Genomic DNA, 21,202 nt, shown 5'->3' with positions numbered 1-21,202 from the left:
TACCTGACAGGTGATTGCTCAATCTATTTTTAAAAACCTCCAAAGATGGGGATTCCACATCTTCCCTTGGAGGCCTACTCCAATGCTTAACTACCCTTTTTAAAGTTTTTCCAAATAGCTGACCTAAGTCTCCCTTGCTGCACATTACTTCTTATTCTGTCTCCTCTGGACATGGCAAACAATTGATTACCATCCTCTTTATAACAGCCCTTAACATATTTGAAGACTGTTAGCAGTTTCCCCTCAGTCTTCTTTTCTCAAGACTAAACATGCCCTTTTTTTAAACCTTTCTTCATAGGTCAGGTTTTATAAAACTTTTATCATTTTTTGTTGCTCTCCTATGAACTCTCTCCAATTTGTCCACCTTTCCTAAAGTGTGGTACCCATAATAGGACACAGTACTCCAGCTCAGGCCTCATCACTGTGGATAAGAGTCAGTGGAACAATTACCTCTCGTGTTTTATATATGACACTGCTGTCTCAGAAAGATAAAAGCTTTTTTCACAACTGCATCCTATTCCCATTGTGATCCACTATAAAACCCCAGATCCTTTTCAGCAGTTCTACCACCTAGCCCGTTATTATCCATTTTGTAATTGTCTTTGATTTTTTCTTTATAAGTATAGTATTTCAACCTGCCTTTATTCAAATTATCTTGTTGATTTCAGACAAGTTCTCCAATTTGTCAAGGCTGTTTTGAACCCCAATCCTGTCATCCAAAGTGTTTGGAACCCCTCCAAATTTGGTGACACCCAAAAGTTTTATAAATATACTCTCCACTCCATTGTCCAAATCATTAATAAAAATATTGACCAGTAACAGATGCAGGACTGACCCCTGCAGGATCTGACTGGATACCTCCTCCTAGTTTGACAGCAAACCACTGAATCTTTTAATAGTCTTTCAACCAGTTATTCACCCAACTTATAATCATTTCATCTAGACCACACTTTCCTAGTTTGCTTATGAGCATGTCATGTGGGACCTGTGTCAAAAGCCTTACTAAAATCAAGATATATCACCCCTATTGCTCCCTCCCTGCCCCATCCACTAGACCAGAGATCCTGTCAAAGAAGGAAATAAGGTTGATTTGACAGTATTTGCTCTTGACAAATCAATACTGGCTATTCCTTATAACCCTGATATCCTTTAGGTGCTTACAAACTGATTGTTTAATCATTTGTTCCAGCATTTTTCCAAGCACTGAAGTTAGGCCAACTGATCTATAATTCCCTAGGTCCATTTCGTTTCCCTTTTTAGAGACAGGTACTGTGTTTGCCCTATACCAGTCATCTGAGACCTCACCCTTTCCTCACCCCCTCTGAGTTCTCAAAGATCATTGCTAACAGTCACAATATTGCTTCAGCTAGTTCTTTAAGTACCCTAAGATGAATTTTTATCAGGCACTACTCACCTAGATACATCTAACTTATCTAAATATTCTTCAATCTGTTCTCTCTCTAATTTGGCTTGTATTCCTTCACCCTTGTTAATATTAATTGTATTGAGTATGTGCTTACTAGTAATCTTTTTCATGAAGATGGAAGCAAAATAGGTATTAAACACCTCAGGCTTGTTGATGTTGCCCATTGTTAGCTCTCCTTCACTAAGTAAAGGTCAGTTAAAAAATAATAATTAAAAAAAACCTTTCCTTTATCTTTCTCTTACTGCTAATCTCTTAACGCCTTTTATGTCCTTTGCTAGGTGTGACTAATTTTGTGCCACAGACTTTGATTTTGTCCCTACATGCTTGTGCAATTCTTTTGAACTCTTCCTTAGCAATTTGCCCATGTTTCCACTTTTTATAGGATTTTTTATTTTTATTTTCACATCATCAAATTGTTGATGGAGCCAAACTGATCTCTTATTATTCGTCCCCTCTTTCATCAGGATAGTTGACAGTTGTGCATTTAATATTGTTTCCTTGAGAAACTGCCAGCTCTCCAGAATACTTTTTCCCCTTAGATTTTCTTCCCAGAAAACTCTATCTACTAGTTCTCTGAGTCTGTTAAAATCTGCTTCTTTGAAGTCCACTGTCTTTATTCAGCTGCTCTCACTCCTTTCTTTCCTCAGGACCATGATGTGTGCCACTCATGATTACTTTCCCCCAAATTGCCTTTCACCTTCAGATTCGCTAGCAATTCCTTCCTGTTAGTCAAAAATTAAGTCTAAAATGGCTGTCCCTCTAATTACTTCCCCCACTTTCTGAAATGAGAATCTGTCCCTAATACATTCCAAGAACTTATCAGATCCTTATACTTTTCTAACAGATGTCTGGGTAGTTAAATCCCCCCATTGATACTGGGTCTTACATTTTGGATATTTCTGTTTGTTCTAAAAATGTCTCATCCACCTCCTCCTCCTGATTTGGTGGTCTACAGCGGACCCTCTACTATGATGTCATCCTTATTTTTCCCTCTTTTATCTTTACCCACAGACATTCAACTGGTCTGCTTCAACTCATTCTGGACCTCACATCAAGTGTATATATTCTCAACCTATACTGCAATATCTCTTTCCTTTTTCCTCTGTCTGTCCTTCCTGAACAAGCTATACCCCTCTATACCAATAGTCCAGTCATGAGACCACCAAGTCTTTGTGATACCAATTAAATCATAATTTAGCTCATGCACTAATACTTCCAGTTCTTCCTCTTTACTCCCCATACTCCTTGCATTTGTGCCTAGACAACTAAGATTTTGAGCAGATTCTCCCACTGTTTTCCCTCTTGTTGTTCCTACAACACTATTGTAATTTGCCATGTCTTTCCTGGAATCTACCCCTTTTTTATTCTTACCTGTAGGCTTTTGTCAACTTGCCCCTAGTTTAAAACCCTCCTCATTAGGTTTGTGAGTCACTGTCCAAAGATGGCCTCTCTTTTCTTAGTCACATGGATCCCATATCTTCCCAGCAGTCCTCCTTCCAGGAACAGCATCCCACGCCTTAAGAAGCCTAAGCTGAATGCTGCTCACTCAGGCAGCTATCATGGCATAGGGACCCCTATCACTGCAGTCGCAACTGCGACCAGGGGAACACCCCCTCTGCACCAATGACCAGTACCACTAAGAGCACACAGTTCCCCCTTCCAGTTGCAAAGAAGAAAAGGCAGGGTCAAACTCTCCAACTAGCCACTTCAAGAGCCAAGAGAAACCTATTTCCCAACTGGCCACTTTGCTAGGTACCAGAAGGGACCGGTTTTCCATCCCCCTATCTCCCCTATAGGCAATAGGTTAAGCAACTTAAAATGTTATCTGTCAATTACTGGTTATCAATTAATTGGTTACTGACAGACAAATTATTGATTGTTTACTTATTATCTACACTAGCCTTTTAAAATACAAATAGACAAGCTAAACGTTCCATTAAGACATTAAGTGGAAGAAAAACACTCATCTGTTTAACAGTTTCAAACTATGTTTATTCCTATTATTCAAAATGTTTTTATTTTTAAATAGAGAAGTGGGAGGATATTAATTCCTATTATAAGCAAGGTCCTTTTGGGTAATAAACAAGATATTTAACCATACCCAAAGATTTTAGGAACATGTTCAAAAAATGAGCATATCGGTTACGTAATATTTAACAGCAATCTAGTTGAAGGTTGCTTTTAACAACATGTAGTGTCAAATCTATAAATAAACTACTGCCTCTCAAATGAGGAAGGATTTAAACTACTGAGAATTTTTTTTTTAATCCCAGTAAAGTGATGTCAGCTGAACATAAACAGTAAACAGTAATTAATGTACAGGAGGCAACATGTATATAGTAAAATAATAAGTTATGTCACTCATCTTGTAGCTTTTCCCATGAAACTGTATCCTGCTGTATGCCTTATACGGTATTAGACAAAAATTATATTAAAAGAACATTAAGGCTACAAAGTCAAACACTCAAAAGTTAGGAAATGCCCAAATTAAGGTAATCTGTACAACTTTAATTCAAGTATCAGAGTGGTAGCCGTGTTAGTCTGGATCTGTAAAAGCAGCAAAGAATCCTGTGGCATCTTATAGACTAACAGACGTTTTGCAGCATGAGCTTTCGTAGGTGGATACCCACTTCTTCGGATGCAAGGGAATACCCACTTCTTGCATCCGAAGAAGTGGGTATTCACCCACGAAAGCTCATGCTGCAAAACGTCTGTTAGTCTATAAGGTGCCACAGGATTCTTTGCAACTTTAATTCAGTTCGCTTGCACATGCGCATGACAGACTTTTCCAACAATCATGTATAATGTACATGCAGCTGAACCAGGGAGAATACTTAGCTCTGCTGGGTCTTACTCTAGTGCCTTAAACATAAAAGACAACATTCCTTTCTACTTGCAACCCTCTATCTCATTCACTGTCCATCTTGTGCACAGAATGAAACAGGGATCCGATAGAACAAATAGTGTAATCATTAATATTAAAGACAACACTGTAATGGATGTGAACAAAGGGTCTGAATTAAGACTGAATGGCCAACTTTATTCTCTTAATATATTCTTTCCTGTAAGATGGCACAGTGGAACACCTTTTTACCAAAGCCAATATTAGCAGAAGCCTATATGTGCAGCATGTCAAATTTGCAGAAGTTATGAACTAACCCAGTGACTGCTCCACAGATTTTTGTATGCTGTGTAAGATGTCCCAGCCCAGGAAGCTGCTACCACTCTAAAGTTATGTCTCTGCCATGAGTTAGGGGTGTGATTCCCTGCTCAAGCAGACATACTCCTGCTTACTATCAGCTGAACCAGCATGCTAAAAATAGCAGCATACCCATGGTAGCATGGGCTGTGGCAGCATGTGCTAGCAGCCCCAAGCACAAACCCACCTTAACCCAGTGGGTACACAGTGACACTGCTCCCACTGCTTGTGCTTTCACAGCTACACTATTATTCTTAGAATGTTATCTCAGATGAAAGCTAGCACCCGTAGGTCTATGAACTGGGAATCTCATCCCTAGCTTGTAGTGTTGATGTAGCCTGAGACTAGGCTGTCATGTTTAATGTTGGGAAGATGCTCGGACTTTTAAACCTCATGAATACACCATCTCAATCATCTTGAAATAGATTTTTAAGTACTTTCGCTCACGCGCTGGGTAATAAAGAACAAACAGAAGGTTGGAATGGATTCTCAGGGTTCTGCAGACACCCAAGATTAAGCCAGGGATGGAATCAAATGGTTTGAGACAAAAGAGGGCTGCACAACAACTTCAATTCTGTGAAAAATATATTTTTGGTTTAAACACAAGGTCACCTTTTCACAGATCTCAACAGATAGCAATAACATCTATCAGACAGGCCACATGGCAAGAAATACAAGCAAGCTTTTCTGAGAGGTTTGAATAGGTGTCCAGTCAGGGCATTAAGAACCAACCTGAAGTTCCATGAAGGAACTCAGTGAATCCAGGAGTGGGAGAGAGGGTTGGGAAACAGAATAATGACAGATTTCAGAGTGGTAGCTGTGTTAGTCTGTATCAGCAGAAACAACGGAGGAGTCCTTGTGGCACCTTAGAGACTAGCAAATTTATTTGGGCATAAGCTTTTGTGAGCTATCTTATGCCCAAATAAATCTGTTAGTTTCTAAGGGTACGTCTACACTATGGGATTATTCTGATTTTACATAAACCGGTTTAGTAAAACAGATTGTATAAAATCGAGTGCACGCGGCCACACTAATCACATTAATTCGGTGGTGTGCGTCCCCGGTCCAAGGCTAGCATCGATTTCTGGAGCGTTGCACTGTGGGTAGCTATTCCGTAGCTATCCCATAGTTCCCGCAGTCTCCCCCGCCCCTTGGAATTCTGGGTTGAGATCCCAGTGCCTGATGGGGCAAAAATCATTGTCGCGGGTGGTTCTGGGTAAATGTCGTCAGTCACTCCTTCCTCTGGGAAAGCAACAGCAGACAATCATTTCACGCCCTTTTTCCCTGGATTGCCCTGGCAGACGCCATTAGCATGGCAACCACAGAGCCTGTTTTGCCTTTTGTCACTGTCACCGTATGTGTACTAGATGCCGCTGACAGAGGCGATTCAGCAGCGCTACACAGCAGCATTCATTTGCTTTTGCATGATAGCAGAGATGGTTATCAGCCGTTCTGTACCATCTACCATGCCATTGTAAATTGGCAATGAGATGACGGTTACCAGTCCTTTTGTGCTGTACCATCTGCTGCTGTCATAGGTGCCCCTGGCTGAGATCGGCCGGGGGCGCAAAAGACAAAAATGGGAATGACTCCCCGAGTCAATCCCTCCTTTATGGTATCTAAAAATAGAATCAGTCCTGCCTAGAACATGGGGCAACTGTACTAGAGACCCAGTGTATTAAGAGAACCAGCGAGCACAGCCGCTCCGTGTCAGATCCCGCAGAAATGATGAGCTGTATGCCATTCACAGGGAGTGCCCCTGCAACAACCCCACCTGTTGATTCCCTCCTCCCCCAGCCTTCCTGGGCTACCATTGCAGTGTCCCCCCATTTGTGTGATGAAGTAATAAAGAATGCAGGAATAAGAAACAGTGACTGGTTAGTGAGATAAAATGAGGGGAAGGCAGCCTCCAGCTGCTATGATAGTCCAGACAGGACATTAAGCAGTGTGGGGGAGAGGAGCCCAGCATCCCGCTGCTATGATAGTCCAGGCAGAACAGAATATTTTCTTTACACATGAAGGGCGGGGGCTGATGGAGCTCAGCCCCCTGTTGCTATAATGAAGATGGTTACTACTTCCCAGTAGATGGTACAGATGGTAACACTCATGGGCTGATGATGAGGATGGATACCAGTCCTTCTGTACTATACCATCTGCCACAAGGCTGATGATGACGATGGATATCAGTCATATTGTACCATCAGCCACCAAGGACGGGGGGGCGAGGATGCTATAGTTCAGTGCCGCAGCATCGCGTCTACCAGCAGCATTCAGTACACATAGGGTGACATTTAAAAGAGTCAAGAGACGATTTTTTTCCCTTTTCCTTCTGGGGGTGGGTGGGGGGCGGTAAATTGACGAGCTATGTCCTGAACCACCGCAGACAATGTGTTTGACCCTACAGGCATTGGGAGCTCTGCCAAGAATGCAAATGCTTTTCGAAGATTGCAGGAACTGTGGGATAGCTTGAGTCCTCAGTCCCCCCTCCCTCCCTCCATGAGCGTCCATTTGATTCTTTGGCTTTCCGTTACGCTTATCATACAGCAGTGTGCTGAGTCCCTGTTGTGCCCTCTGTCTGGAGATTTTTTTAAAATGCTTTGGAATTTCATCATCTGTAACGGAGCTCTGATAGAACAGATTTGTCTGCCCATACAGCGATCACATCCGTACGGTCCATGCTGGAGCTCTTTTTGGATTTCGGACTGCATCGCCACCCGTGCTGATCGGAGCTCCACGCTGGGCAAGCAGGAAATGATATTCAAAAGTTCGCGGGGCTTTTCCTGTCTACCTGGCCACTGCATCCGAGTTCTGATTGCTGTCCAGAGCGGTCAGTGGTGCACTGTGGGATACCGCCCGGAGGCCAATACCGTCGATTTGCGGCCACACTAACCCTAATCCGATATGGTAATACCAATAGTAGCGCTACTCCTCTCGTCGGGGAGGAGTACAGAAACCGGTTTAAAGAGCCCTTTATATCGATATAAAGGGCCTCTTAGTGTGGACGGGTGTGGCGTTAAATTGGTTTAACGCTCCTAAAACCAGTTTAAACGCGTAGTGTAGACCAGGCCTAAGATGCCACAAGAATAATGACAACTCTGAGAAAGAATCTGATACCTGCATTCAATTAAATCCTTCTTCTGCATGCAGCATTCAATATACAAAATTAGCATAGCTACTTGACATGTTAAGGGGGAAACTATGACAATTGTGTTCAGGCAATCTAATATCTGAGATGTAGAAGTCTACTGTGAAACATGAAATTTTCTGAATCATTGTTTGAACTTCGTATTCTGAGGAAAGAAAAATGGGTAGAAATGCTTTTACACATGACAAGAGACAACACCCTCTAAATATATTATTTTCCTACTTGTGCAAGTCCCTCAAAAAACCAGGAAGGTACTCTGGCTGATAATTTGATCAGAGACAGTAGATCTTGCTTTAGAGAGTTTGGGGAGTTGTCTAAGCAATATTGAAAATACCAGAAAACCAAGGCATTCTTAGCCAAAACAGAGCAACTAAAGTCACCATTGTTTTTTCACTCCAGATCTTCTGGCTGACTCTTGGTAGTTGTGACAGAGGCTACTCAGCAAAGGGTCGCCCATTCTGTGCAAACAACTCTCATCTCAGACCTAACAAACTCACTACATCAAATGCATTGTGCAGGGTACTTATCCATAAAGAGTAGCATGTAAGGCAGTGGTGGGCAACCTGCAGCCCATCAGGGTAATCTGATTGCAGGCCGCAAGACATTTTGCTGACATTGACCGTCCGCAGACACGGCCCCCTGCAGCTCCCAGCGGCCGCGGTTCTCTGTTCCCAGCCAATGGGAGCTGTGGGAAGCAGCGGCCAGCACGTCCCTGCAGCTGTGCCTGAGGAAGGTCAACATCAGCAATGTTGTTGGCCCGCAATCAGATTACCCTGATGGGTCGCATGTGGCCCACGAGCTGCAGGTTGCTCACCACTGATGTAGGGTATATACAGAAAGCTCATAACTTATCTAGACTCAATCATTGTGAGACACATTATTCCTTAAATATTACTATATGTGTAACTACATTGGAAGTATCTTTATAGTCTTCAAGTAAAAGTTAGTCACCAGGGGATAATGTGTTTTGGTGATAGCTCATTCACACAGAAGGGAGTTGTCACTCCTCCCAGTTTAGCCAGTGATGTAAAGCAAGGCTCAGTTGTCTAGCCTTGCTCCATCCCAATACTATGAATGGAAAAAACTATCAGAGGCAACTGCAAACAAGCAAAGCCACAAGGAGGTACAAAAAGGAACGTTACAGACAGAAGTTTGCTTCGTCTATGAAAAAAGACTGTTTCAGTATAAAAGGAAGATTTACTCTGAGATGTCTTGCGGGATTCAGGTATATTCTCACAAAAAATTGGATCCTCGTTCCTGTGAAGACAGCCAGCTATATACCAGACTGATCTTCTGGGGTGAGGGGTAGGGAGAACCTAGTTTATTAGACAAGAAAGGTGACCATTAATCAGTGTAGACCCAGGTTTAAGTTTTATTATTTTGTTTTATATTTTAACCATTTGTCTCCACCCCTCTTTTGTTCCTAGTCTTGTATGTTGATTGCCAGACAGCAAAAAAAATGTGTGATGGCTGAATATACTGTATTTCTGACTACTGTACGCTCACATAATCCTTGAATGGAATTTGGTATTTTATCCAGATGTTGGAGAATATGGAGTGGTGACATTTCTAAGTAATATTAGTGATCAGGACAGCCAGTTCTCAAACCATGTTCTACAAGTGTACCTATCTCAATCTACAGGGTCCCGTTGAGACAGGCCTCAAGGTGAGTCTTCTTTTCAATTCAGTAGTAGAAAAATAGTCTCTCTAGGTTCTTGCACAGGTGTTTACCACCATAAAACATTCATCTTCCAGGTTAGATTTCTATTGCAAAGGCCAAGCAGAGTCTTTAACAGAGTCTTCAAGCTCCTTTCCCTTCTCTGGTTATAGGACACTCTGCTTTGTGTAGATTTTTTATGTTAGTGGTAGGAGATGAGGGTGGTAGTTGTAAATATTCCAAATATAGTGGGAAACTTATCTAAAAGAAAGGTCTTTCAGTCAAACCTAAATGTGAGACAACCCTGGATTAGTTTCATCTCTTGAAGTTTGTTCCACAGCCTTGAACGTTTTGTCCCAGATTCTCACATGCTTCATCCTGAGGTTTTTCCAGAGGAGCTGAATTGTCTTGGAGATTTGTTCTGTAATATAGCTAGGAACAGACATATAAAAGGCTTTGAAAATCAGAACCCAGGCTTTGAATTTACAGTGTAAAAGGACTGGGAGCTGGCAGAGAGATTAGAATATAGGGTGATGTGCTCAAGGTAGTTTAGCCTGTGGAGGCAGCAGAAAGCTGCATTGTGCAGAAGCAGGATCCCTTATATGTTTTCCTTTTCAGCTTCAGATACAGTGAATTCCAATAATCCAGCCTGGATGTGATAAACATATAGACCTTTGTGACCAGGTCCTCAAATGAGATGAAGGACCAACATTTCCTAGCAAGCTGGAAATTTAAAAAAAGGCTAATCACTAATGATACCCAAACACATTGGCTTAGTAATGAGCTTATCATGACCACAAGGTATTTCACCTCTTTGACAAATGTGGTGCATATGCCCAGTGGTTGGGAAGAACAATATACAAATTATCTCTAAGCATCATCTCCTCTTCCAACCAGCATCACACCGGTATTGCCTAGAACGAGTTTGAGCCCGCTGCTCTTCATCCAGAAGCTAGTCTCTTGTAGGCATTGCAACATGTTAGTGGTGATGGTTGCATTTGGGGAAAATGAAACATACTACCAGGGCTTTGAATTGGACTTCTAACCAGTGTTATATCCTGGTTAGAAGTCCAATTAAAATCATTCACAATTCCATGAGCTTGGCATGTGAGGAAAGAGAAAAGAATGTTGGCTGCCTAACAAGCCTTCAGAAAGAAAGGCCTTGGGTCCTAGCTTGCACAATTCCTCCTTTAATACACCAAGACGAGAACAGATTCCGAAGGTACAGGGCCACAAAGCCAACCTGCCTGAACAGTGATGGATGGTGCTCATATCATCCATACAGATATGACATGCACTGAGAAAATGTAATATGCACTGATTGAGTGTCAGTCATGCACCTGTGTCTAGTTTAATTTCAGATAAAAACTGGTAACAATACATACAGGGAACTTCTGAAAGGTAAAGTGTTCTGGACTGCAGTAAGTGTACATTGTATACCTATGCCTATCAGTTTTATTTACTTGTCCTGTAGTTTTGAGTATTAGAAACAACAATTAAATTACCTTTTAAAATTGACTTTATCAATTTACTGCCACAGTGCTGACAGACTGATCGCTTGCTGGGTAAATAAGTATTTCCTTTAGTTAAGTTTTCCTGCCAATAGTTCATTGAGTTATTCTTACTTTTGAATTGTGACTGTGTAAAAAGGAGTGACTGTGTTTTCACAAAACTCTTCAATTGGGTCTGACGCTAAACAAAAAGCACATCACCTATGTGAAAGATCGATAAATTAACTAATTTCCTTAAATCGTGTTAAATATATTTACTAATCTAATTTCAGAAAACTAGTTTCCCCAATTAATTTTCACTAAAGCACCAGCTCTGGTGGAATGCATAGCCACCAGCAGTGTACACACCAACAGAAGTCCATGTTTTTTCTTCTACACTCCAGAAAGCAGCAAGAGGTGCACCAACTGTGTCAATGCACCCAAAGATCTTTGGACCCATTTGCACTACTCTTCTAGAGCATCTTATTCTTAGGGTCAAGATTCCCATCTTGTTTATATGAAGAGTACTCCACAATCTAGAAGATTCATCCCATTCTCTTTGCCCCATTACTTATCCCCCAAGAATTGCCAAGATGCAAGTTGCATTAAAGCATTCTGGGCTTCGTACCTTCTTACCCCTGACTTCTGAAATATGGCAGGACACACATAAGAGACTGCAAAAACAAGAAACATTTGCCTGGAAAGCAAAGCATAAGAGACTTGACTTACGATAATTTAAGTTATGAAAGGCCTATATAATATAAACTGATCAGTTCCCTCTATTTTACTCTGTTCCACAACAAAAGATCAAGGGCTCAATGATCTTAGCAGCAAGTTAATTTAGAACCAATGAAAAAGGAAGTACTATTACATAATGTATAGTCATCCTGCAGAATTTATTGACAAAGGAAACCATTAATTCAAATGCTATGGCTGAAATTCCCCCCACCTTCCCTTAAGGGCTGGATAATTTTACAACCATTGACAACTGTAATAGGACAAGCAAAAGTAAGAGTTATCAAATGGCATGCCTCAGAATAAAATCACTTGCATTAACTAAGAACTGATTCCTTATCTCACTTCAGTGCACAACTGACTGGGCATATATATTCGGGGAGTGGGAAGTCACTTTCCACAGAGCATCAGATAGTGGTAGCTGCTAATGTAAAGCTGGAAAACATAGTCCAATCTAATGTATGGAAAATATGTAGAATTTGACCCTGTGAATCTGATTATCAACATCACAATTCACATTAACAAAACTAAAGATTATTTTGGGAGCATATCTTATAATTAAAAAGTTTAAGTAGCAAGTAAGAGTACATTTACCCTTGCTTGCCAACAAGGTAAAAGCACAACTTGAGTGGTGAATCTGAAACTTAATGAGGTACTGGATAAATTTAATCCACATGTCCTTTCACTATTACATAATGGATTCATACAAGAGCAAATCAGCCCAGACATTGTAACGGGTTCTGGATTTTGTGTATAATTTTTTTCAAGCCCCCCCCCCCCCTTTTTTTTTTTTTAAAGCGAGAGAAAGCGAGAGAGGTACGAAGACTGGGAAAAGGACAGGCTGGAGGGGCCGAAGGGTCTATAACCCTGAGAGTACACTCCCCTCCGAATATGGAAAAGAACTCAGTTTCAACAATCCTCTGCTGTCAGCAAATATATGTGAAACCCACTGACAAAATGTGTATCATCTACCTCTAGTGGCTGGTCCACAGAAGAGGACAACCTACTGTGGCTTTCAGTTACTGTGAGAATTGTGCCGTCATTTGAACTGTACTCTAGATCTGGAAGTTCTAACCTCCTGTTGAAGTAGGAGGAAGTCGCTATGGTTCTACATGATGGAATTTCTTTTCGGCTTGCTTTTTTAAAGGAAATTACATACAAAAAGTTATATTAAAAGATTAAGATTTCAAAGTCAAACAGTCAAAATTTAGGAGATGCCAGAATTAAGATTGTCCATACAACCTTACTTCAGACCCCTTGTTCATCTGCATTATGACAGTCTACATGATCACATATTTTTTTCCACAGGAATCCTGCTTCATTCAGTGCACAGGATGAATAGTGCTCTGGAATTCATCACAGTGTATACTGAATGAGGCTGCTGTCTAAACTTCCCTGGCCTCATTTGTTTCAGAATGAGAATGTCAGGTGGGATTACATCAAAATCCTTACTATAATCAAGATACACTGTAGCTACACAACTGAAAGATGGGTAAGGAACTGGTTAAAGGGAAGACTATAACAGATCACACTGAAAGGTGAACTGTCACGCCAGAAGGAGGTTACTAGTTGAGTTTCTCTAAGGATCAGTCTTGGGACCAGTCTTATTCAACATTTTCATTAATGACTTTGGCACAAAATTTGCATATGACACAAAGTTGGAGGCATTGCCATTATGGAGAAAGACCAGAAGAGCATATAAGAAGGTTTGGACAACCTTGAAAACTGGAATAAAGAGAAATGGGATGAAATTTAATAATGCAAAGTGCAAGGTCATGCACTTAGGGACCAAAGAATTTTTGCTATAAACTGGGGATGCATCAGTCAGAAGCAATAGGTATACTGGTCAATCACAGGATGACGATGAGCCACCAATGTGATGCGGCCATGAAAAATGCTAATGCAATCCTAGGATGCATCACGCAAAGTATTTCCAGTAGAGATAGGGAAGTGTTATTACCATTATATAAGGCACTGGTGAGACCTCATCTGTAATGCTGTGTGCAATCGTCTCCCAAGTTTAAGAAAAATAAATTCAAACTGGAACAGCTGCAGAGAAGGGCTCCTGGGATGATAAGAGGAATGGAGAACTAACCTTCAGAGAGGAGACTTAAGGAGATTGGCTTGTTTAGCCTAGCAAAACAAAGAATGATGGGAAATATGATAGCTCTCTATAAATACATCAGAGGGATAAACGTCAGGGTGGGAGAGGACTCATTTAAGTTAAGGGCCAATCTGGCACAAGAACAAATGAATATAAACTGGCCATCATCAAGTTTAGACTTGAAATTAGACGAAGGTTTCTAACCATCAGATGAGTAAAATTCTGGAACAGCCTCCTCCTGCCACACACTAAATGTTCATATAAGCCCTGCTGGCATGCACTAAAAGTTCCCTTGTGCACTTTAATGTGCTCCCATTTCAGAAAGGGTAGATTACTGTACTACGGAATTTTAGTGTGTATCAGAAGGAGCTATGTGGACACTTGGTAAGAAGTAGATTTACACACAAGCTTTCCACAACTAAGTGTTTGTATAGACAAGCCCTTAGCACACCAATTCACACCCACAACATCTATAACATCAAAGGTTTGAGTATTTGGAAGCTATATTTTCAATAGGTAAAAAAATATCAATTTACAATAAATCTAAGTTAAATACATATACTCACAATAGCAAAAAAAAGTGTATAAATAGACTACATAATACATTTCCATCAGAGTGAATAGGCCAGTACTGACATGAAAATATTCCAACAATAAAGTTATATATGAAACCAAACAGCTTTTAGTCTATTTTTTGTTTTGCTGCTATGGCTATCTACCAATTTAAAAAGATGTTCTTAAAGGACAATCACACTCCAAGATCAGTCAACTCATGTTTAATCCATTGTCAGTTTTCACATTATTTTATAGTCTGATACACTATATGTATGTTTACCTCCAGATCCTAATTGCTTGTAGAATCTGTATTCCAAGTGTAGCTGTGGTGCTCTGGATTTCATTGGCTCCTGATTTAACAAAAAAAAAAAAAATAAGGATTTAACATTTAAAATAAGACAGTTTATCTCAATTACAGTTTTTGAATTATTTACTATCCATTGTTCTAATAATCATCAATATATAGTTAAGACATCTTTACCAAAAAAACAGTTTTATGCTGACAATACTTAGTGAAAATGTACACGGTGAAATGAACTGGTGTTAACAGATTACAGAAGGATAAGCAGTACCCATCCGAAACTAATTCTATATTAGATTTTAAAAAAAAACTGTCAAAACAGGATTATTTGGGTTGCAAAGGCAAGCACTTGAAAGTTTGAAAATGCCAGATTTACAGTTGCCCATGAAATCTTCATTCTGACCTCTGTGTATTGAAGGAGACAGGAATTATGTAGGAAAAAAGTATGTGATCATGTAATTAAGACTTATTCACATGCACAAGGGGGCATAATTAAGATGTAAAGTTTAACTATAAATCTGACATTTCCTACCTTTTGAGTGCCCGTTTCTGCAAACTAAACATTTACCTTTTTTTTTTTTTGGTTTGTTTGTCTATTTTTAAAATAAAGTTCTACAGTGTGCAATGAACAACCCCTCATTATGCATCAGTGAGTAATGAAGCCTGAACCTTCATCATTACAGCACAGACTAACTCTTGACCTACAGGACCAACTACAATAACTGATAGCAGGTAATGCTGTTAGCCCAGTGTGTGTGTGTGTGTGGGGGGGGGGGGGGGGGGGGGGGGGAGGACAACAACACAGGACTCCTGAATCCAGGAGTAGCCCAGAATGACTACGCTTCATGCTTCTCTTTCCTTCTCCTGCCACCTCCTCCCTGGAAAATTGGGAAGAACATGCCCAGGTTGAGTCCCCTGGGGCAACATCGGCCACCAGTGACAGGGGCTGTGTCCAGGGGGTGGAGAGCCCAGCTCGGCTTTCTTCTTTCTTCTCCACCCAATCCCTCCATACAGCTCACAGGTGTTCCCAGTACAGCATGTGCAGCAGCAGCAGCTTCTTAGCCCTTTTGTGTGTTCGGTTATTTTGGCAAGCTGTCAAAATTTTCTTGAGGAACACATGAAAGAAGAGGAATGATGATTTTTTTTTTAACACAGTTTATAGCTCAGCAAAAGCTGAAAGGAAATTTCATGACAAAAAAAGCATTTCCCTAGTTCAAGGATACTTCTCCCTTTGAGTATCTAAGGTCTCCTGCAAACAATGGAAGAATGAAAGAGTTTCTCAAAGGAAAGGTACCAAAATCCTTTAACAATTGTAAGGGTTCAGCAATCTAAATACAGGGGTTACTACCAGATGACTTGGTAGATCTGGGATAGTATCACATTTAATATAAACTCAATGTAAGTGAAAATGCTGTTCTTTAAAAAAAATGTGCAAAGCACAAGAAACTGATAATAGCTGTGATCCTTTAGAAGTCATCTTTCAATTATGGGTTATTCGGAGCCTTCCAATAAAGCCTATCACTTGATCACTGTTACCTAACTGGCATATTTAGTTAAACGAGATAGAAAACTTGGCTATACTGGAGTATCACTGACTAATGTATAGTATATTGGTCTTTAATCCAGTTGTACAGAATATTGCTTTCTCTCAAATGCATGGGGATTCAAATTTAGGATCACAAATACACAAAATTAAATAATATAGTTGAAATTTGCTGTGATAGAAGTTTTTATAAACTATGCAGTTCTGCTGTAACTAGTATTATATAATGCAATATTAATGTCCCATGAACTGTTATGTGGTATCTTCCTCTTCTGAGGGTAAGAAGGTATGTGCGTCTGATCTGCTCACTCAGTACAGAACTGCATTTTCATTGGGAAGAGGAACTCGCTTAAATGAAGTGCATGTACCTACTTATTAGACTATAGAGTATTTAGAGATTGGTCTTAAAATAAATAGGTGTGTTCCAGTTCAATGGTGGAGAACTGCTGGGATAGAATAGTTCTGGGAAACCACCAGAATGGAATGCATTTGCCAAGTGCAAAGCAGCCAAGCAAACCAATCTGAAAGCTCTATACCAGCTGAAAATTCCCTTAGTCAAGAGGAAGTGGCCAGTGGCCATGTTCTCCAGCTTTAGTGCATTTTACACCATTATCTGATGGATGATTTAAGGGATTAATTATCCATCAAATAAGGTGTAACATAATATTCTACCAGTTGAAGACTTGCTTTAATACTGGAAAAAAATTGGATAACATATTTGATGAACAATGTTCAACTATCTCTGCTTCATACACTAAACGCAATTCCTACCATAGTTCATTTCACATAACAAGTGGTTCCAGTGAGAGGACAATGCAGAATTATCTACAGCAGGGGTCTCAAATATGCGGCCTGTGGAGTTATTTGCTGTGCCCTGCCAAGCTCCTCCTCACCCCACCACCCCGAGTTATTTGCTGCAGCCCATCAAGCTCCCTGCCACCCTCCTGAGTTATATCCTGCGGCCGCCAAGATCCCCTCACCCACCACCCCTCTCTCCCCCCAGCGCGCCGCATACCCACTCCTCTGCCTACCTCCAGGTGCTTCCCATTGCCAAACATGTTTGGCAGCGCTTAGTACTTTCCAGGAGGGAAGGGGGAGGAGCAGGGAGCCACGCGTTCAGGGGAGGAGGCAGAGAAAAGGATTTGGGGAAGGGGTTGGAATGGGAGCAGGGAAGGGGTGGAGTGGGGGGAGGTTAGGGGCAGCGGGATGTGTGTGTCAGTGATGCAGCCCTTGGGCCAATGTACTAGTCCTCATGTGGCCCTTGTAGTCATTTGAGTTTGAGATCCCTAATCTACAGAGTGTATTTTGTTTCCATAAGTAACAATTTTGAGAACATACACAGTTGGCTGTGGCAAGATACAAGAGCATAGTTAAGGATAATCTTGCCTTGTCCTTGAACTTTGAATTTAATTATTGTAGAGAAGGTTTTTCTTTACTATCTAAACTCCATCTTAATAAAATTTGCACTAATAGTCTAAAAGCAATTAAGAACAATTTTGACTATATACAAGAATGCTTAAGTAAGAAATCAAGATTTAAAAGCAGAAAAATGTAATTTGTTTTATGAGTTGTTCAAGACATCCTGCGCCAAGACCTAGAACTACAGTCCCAGAGATTTGCCGGAGTATGCTGCTGAAGTATTTGCCACTACCCTAACTTTTTCTTGATGTTCAAATGCTGACGGATCCAAACAGCACACTGTGCTCTCTCAAAAGAGTCAAGGTGAGCTTTTTCAAATATATAAGCACAAGACTTCACTATTTTCCATCTGAAAAGTTGCCTCACAAGCCTTGCGGCATTCCTTAGATCATTAGTTTTTTGTGAAGGCTTTCACCGGAGTCAGTTTTACATCCAGGCAGGGCCAGGATTTTTTAAATTATATTCAAGTTGCCACACAAAAGGAAAGTGTTCCTTGTTTTCCCTAGATGAGAATAGGTCTGCCTCTGAAGGACAGTCTGGTGGTTAAGACTAGGCTGAATTCTTGGCTCTGCTGCAGGTTTACTACACAACTTTAATCTCTGTCTCAGTTCCCTATTTGAGAAACAGGAAGTGTTCCTTACCTCAAAGGAATGCTGTTTGAATATGAACAGCTTTTGTGAGATGCTCATATAGGTTGCGAAGAGACTTTCCTATGTTAAACAGATACACTTGTCACAAATATTTATGAATGCTGTGTTTTTATTGCATATTAATTTGTATACACAAAACACACCAGGAAACAAGATATCATTACCTTATTTAACAATTTGATAAAAGAATTTAAGCATTGCAGAAGACAGTTGCTCACCCTAGTCATAAGGGCAAAGACCCAGGATCTATGAAAAACATTGTCCTATGACAATGTCAAAGTACTCAGCTGCAAATCACTTTGTTTCAACAATTTTTATCTCCACTACAGCCTCACAGTCCAATGGTAACTGTTACTTGTTACAGAGCTGCTACATTGTATTCCTTCAGTCTCTTTTGTATACTCTAACAATGCACCAGTCTGACTGCAGGATGGTTTCCGGGAGCAGATTCCCATTGGAGACAGGGGTCATCACATGAGTATTGCTTCTTGTTGCCCACTCATTCCAGGAACCATACCAGCCTGTTAACTTTGTCTGTATTTACAAGTATAAAATAAAAATTAATCCAGGTTCTCTCTGCAGATATTTCAGTATATCGTCATTCTGGGCAGCAGTAACTCATGATCTCATCTCTAAAAACTTAAATGTCCTTTCTGCCTCCTGTATCCAAAGGGCTCTGCCAACTTCTGGGATTGACTACACCACAGCACTTTTGTTTCCTCTTCATTCCCCTTGGGAAATCATATCTTGCAGCGATTGAATGGAGACTGAATAAACTGATTCAAGGCTATGGAGGACAAAATAGCAGGAACTTCCTCTCAATCATTTTGGCAATCTGATCATTTAGTGATGGAAAGAATTATTATTTTCAGATGGGTGGAGCATTAAGTAGCAATCCTCTTCTACTAGTGTAACTTCAGCTTTTAAAAAATAATTGTCTAGAATATGGTCTAATCAGAGGATCTGCCATACTGTATCAGACTAATTGGCTATAAAGTCACATATCCTACTATTACTTTATTACATAAATTGCTCCATTGGCTCTTCAGACAAAATAATCCCTGCCCTAAATAGCTTACAGTGTATGCTTAGATACAGCATGGCAAAGGAAAAACTACTGAGTGTGGGGAACTGCTTTAGGTAGTTGTGTATTTATATTGATGGGTCTATTTTTTTAGAATGTTTGTTATGAACTGTAATAGATGTTTATGAATAAAGTTTTGGGGGAAGCTTATTTGGTTGGTGGTTTAACATGCAGAGGGGGTGATTTTGTGGGAGCAAAGAGGAGATAATGGAAAGAGTGGGAGAGTGAAGTATGACATGTAGCAGGGTAACAAAGGAAATCTGGTTGCCACAGAGGGACTGCAAGATAATAAAATAAAAGTAAATGAATAAAAATGTTAACAAGACAAGGAGTGCACAGTTCAGATGTTCTCAAACTGTGGTCAATGGAGCACTGACTGGTCACGCAATGCTAGTTATGTTCAGATCTTAAACTGAGGCTGTGTGTACATAGGATCAGTTATATCAATATAATCCCCCAAGTAAACAACACACATTCAGATTTAAGAGTGGCTTTTTTCAGTTTTAAATTTAAACTTCTTCCCAAGTAAACTAACTTGAGTGGGATGGGGAGAGGGAGAGAGAGAGATAGAATAAGAAGAGCATATCTATCTTTGGGTTACCAGTGAAACAATCTGTTTAATTCACACCTTACGTTATAAAAAAAAATTCTGTATAGATAAGGCCCAAGTTTACAGAAAAGTAAAACTACATGAAATGTTTACCCAGTTTTTTCCCCATACAAGAACTCCAGCAATTTATACAGGGATGTGGGGGATCATAAATGGGAAGGAAGGTGGTGATATATTTCTGAACAGGAAAGAAGACTGCTCATGAGAACCTATTAAGATGTGGTCCACACTATGAAAAATTCGTGAATCCCTAAAGTCAGGAGACTGTGGGTGCAAAAGCACTTTCTGCTACTGTCAACCACAGGTAGCTTGCAGGAGAGCGCAAATACCTGATGTTTCAGAAGGTTAGAATAACTAATTCATTTAACCAGTTGTACAATGGTGTATGTAACATTTTAAAACACTAAAGTTTGCAAATTTTTTCCTTGCTTACATAAAGAGCATAATAAAACATCCTTGTGAAAATTAAAGCATAAAACCACACATAGTTAAAAACGCACTTCATGCCAAGAACACCATCCCCTCTTGAATATCAGTGTGTAATGAGGTGAACTAGGCCCTGACTCCCCCTGCTGAATGCCTCACAGCCCTGCCATACCCCACCCCAGAAAATGGCAGTGGAGAGAGTCCTCCAAGTTGCTTAGCGTGGCAGCGTGGGATGCAGCCAGAGAGGGGCAGCAAGGAGCAGCCAATCCGGGTTTAGCAAGCCCATATAAAAGGAGCTGAAGTGCAGAGCAGAGTTCAGTTCTTTGCTGGAGGAATGTGGATGGTGTGCCTGACTGGCTGAGGGAGCTACAGGACCTCGAACAAAGCAGTGCTGGCAGAGATTGGGCATGTCTGGGGCGGAGTAGAGGCCAAGAAGGAGCTCTGGGCTGGCCGCTGGGACTCAACAAGAGCCAGGCCCTGAGATAAGGGTGAAGAAAGTGCTGGGGCCACGGGGAAGTGGCTCAGGGAATTGTAGCAGTGACTCAGCTAAATTGAAGGGACATGGTGGATGGTTGCTATCTTTAGGGTCTCTGTAGGGCAGGCCCAGGGCCCCCATGCCAACTACTGACGAAGTGGCCTGGACTTTGATGCATCCCTGGAAGAGGAACTGAACTGTGGTGGTCCAGCTGGAGAGCCTGGGTCTAAGCAGCCCCAAAAGGGCAAAGACATTGCCTCCAAGGAGGAAGCCCTGGGGCACCACTCTACACCTGAGCAGGGACAATTTGAGGGAGCCCAGAAGGGGCTGAGAGACTATCGAACCAGGGTACCGCAATAGGCCCTGCTGGACTGATTGAGAAG

At 40.9% G+C, this 21,202-nt stretch overlaps 1 protein-coding gene across 7 annotated transcripts in view; it reads right to left on the bottom strand.

Moving 5' to 3' along the window:
* Window positions 1–21,202, bottom strand: part of CSNK1G3 (casein kinase 1 gamma 3) — a 153,962-nt gene that overhangs the window by 90,494 nt on the left and 42,266 nt on the right. For 5 of the 7 annotated variants that reach the window (XM_045020930.1, XM_045020933.1, XM_045020932.1 and 2 more), the window contains exons 5-6: window positions 18,216–18,284; window positions 14,592–14,661 (exon numbers count right to left, since the gene is read on the bottom strand). In XM_045020930.1, coding sequence (XP_044876865.1) covers window positions 14,592–14,661; window positions 18,216–18,284 — 139 coding nt within the window. Of the gene's footprint in view, window positions 1–12,624; window positions 12,694–14,591; window positions 14,662–18,215; window positions 18,285–21,202 lie in introns of those variants that run through there. The other 2 variants (XM_045020935.1, XM_045020936.1) reach the window with 2 other exon arrangements.

Source organism: Mauremys mutica, chromosome 6 (assembly GCF_020497125.1).
Source record: "Mauremys mutica isolate MM-2020 ecotype Southern chromosome 6, ASM2049712v1, whole genome shotgun sequence".
NCBI classification, from domain to species: Eukaryota; Metazoa; Chordata; order Testudines; family Geoemydidae; genus Mauremys; species Mauremys mutica.
This window is presented reverse-complemented; position numbering and strand designations above follow the sequence as displayed.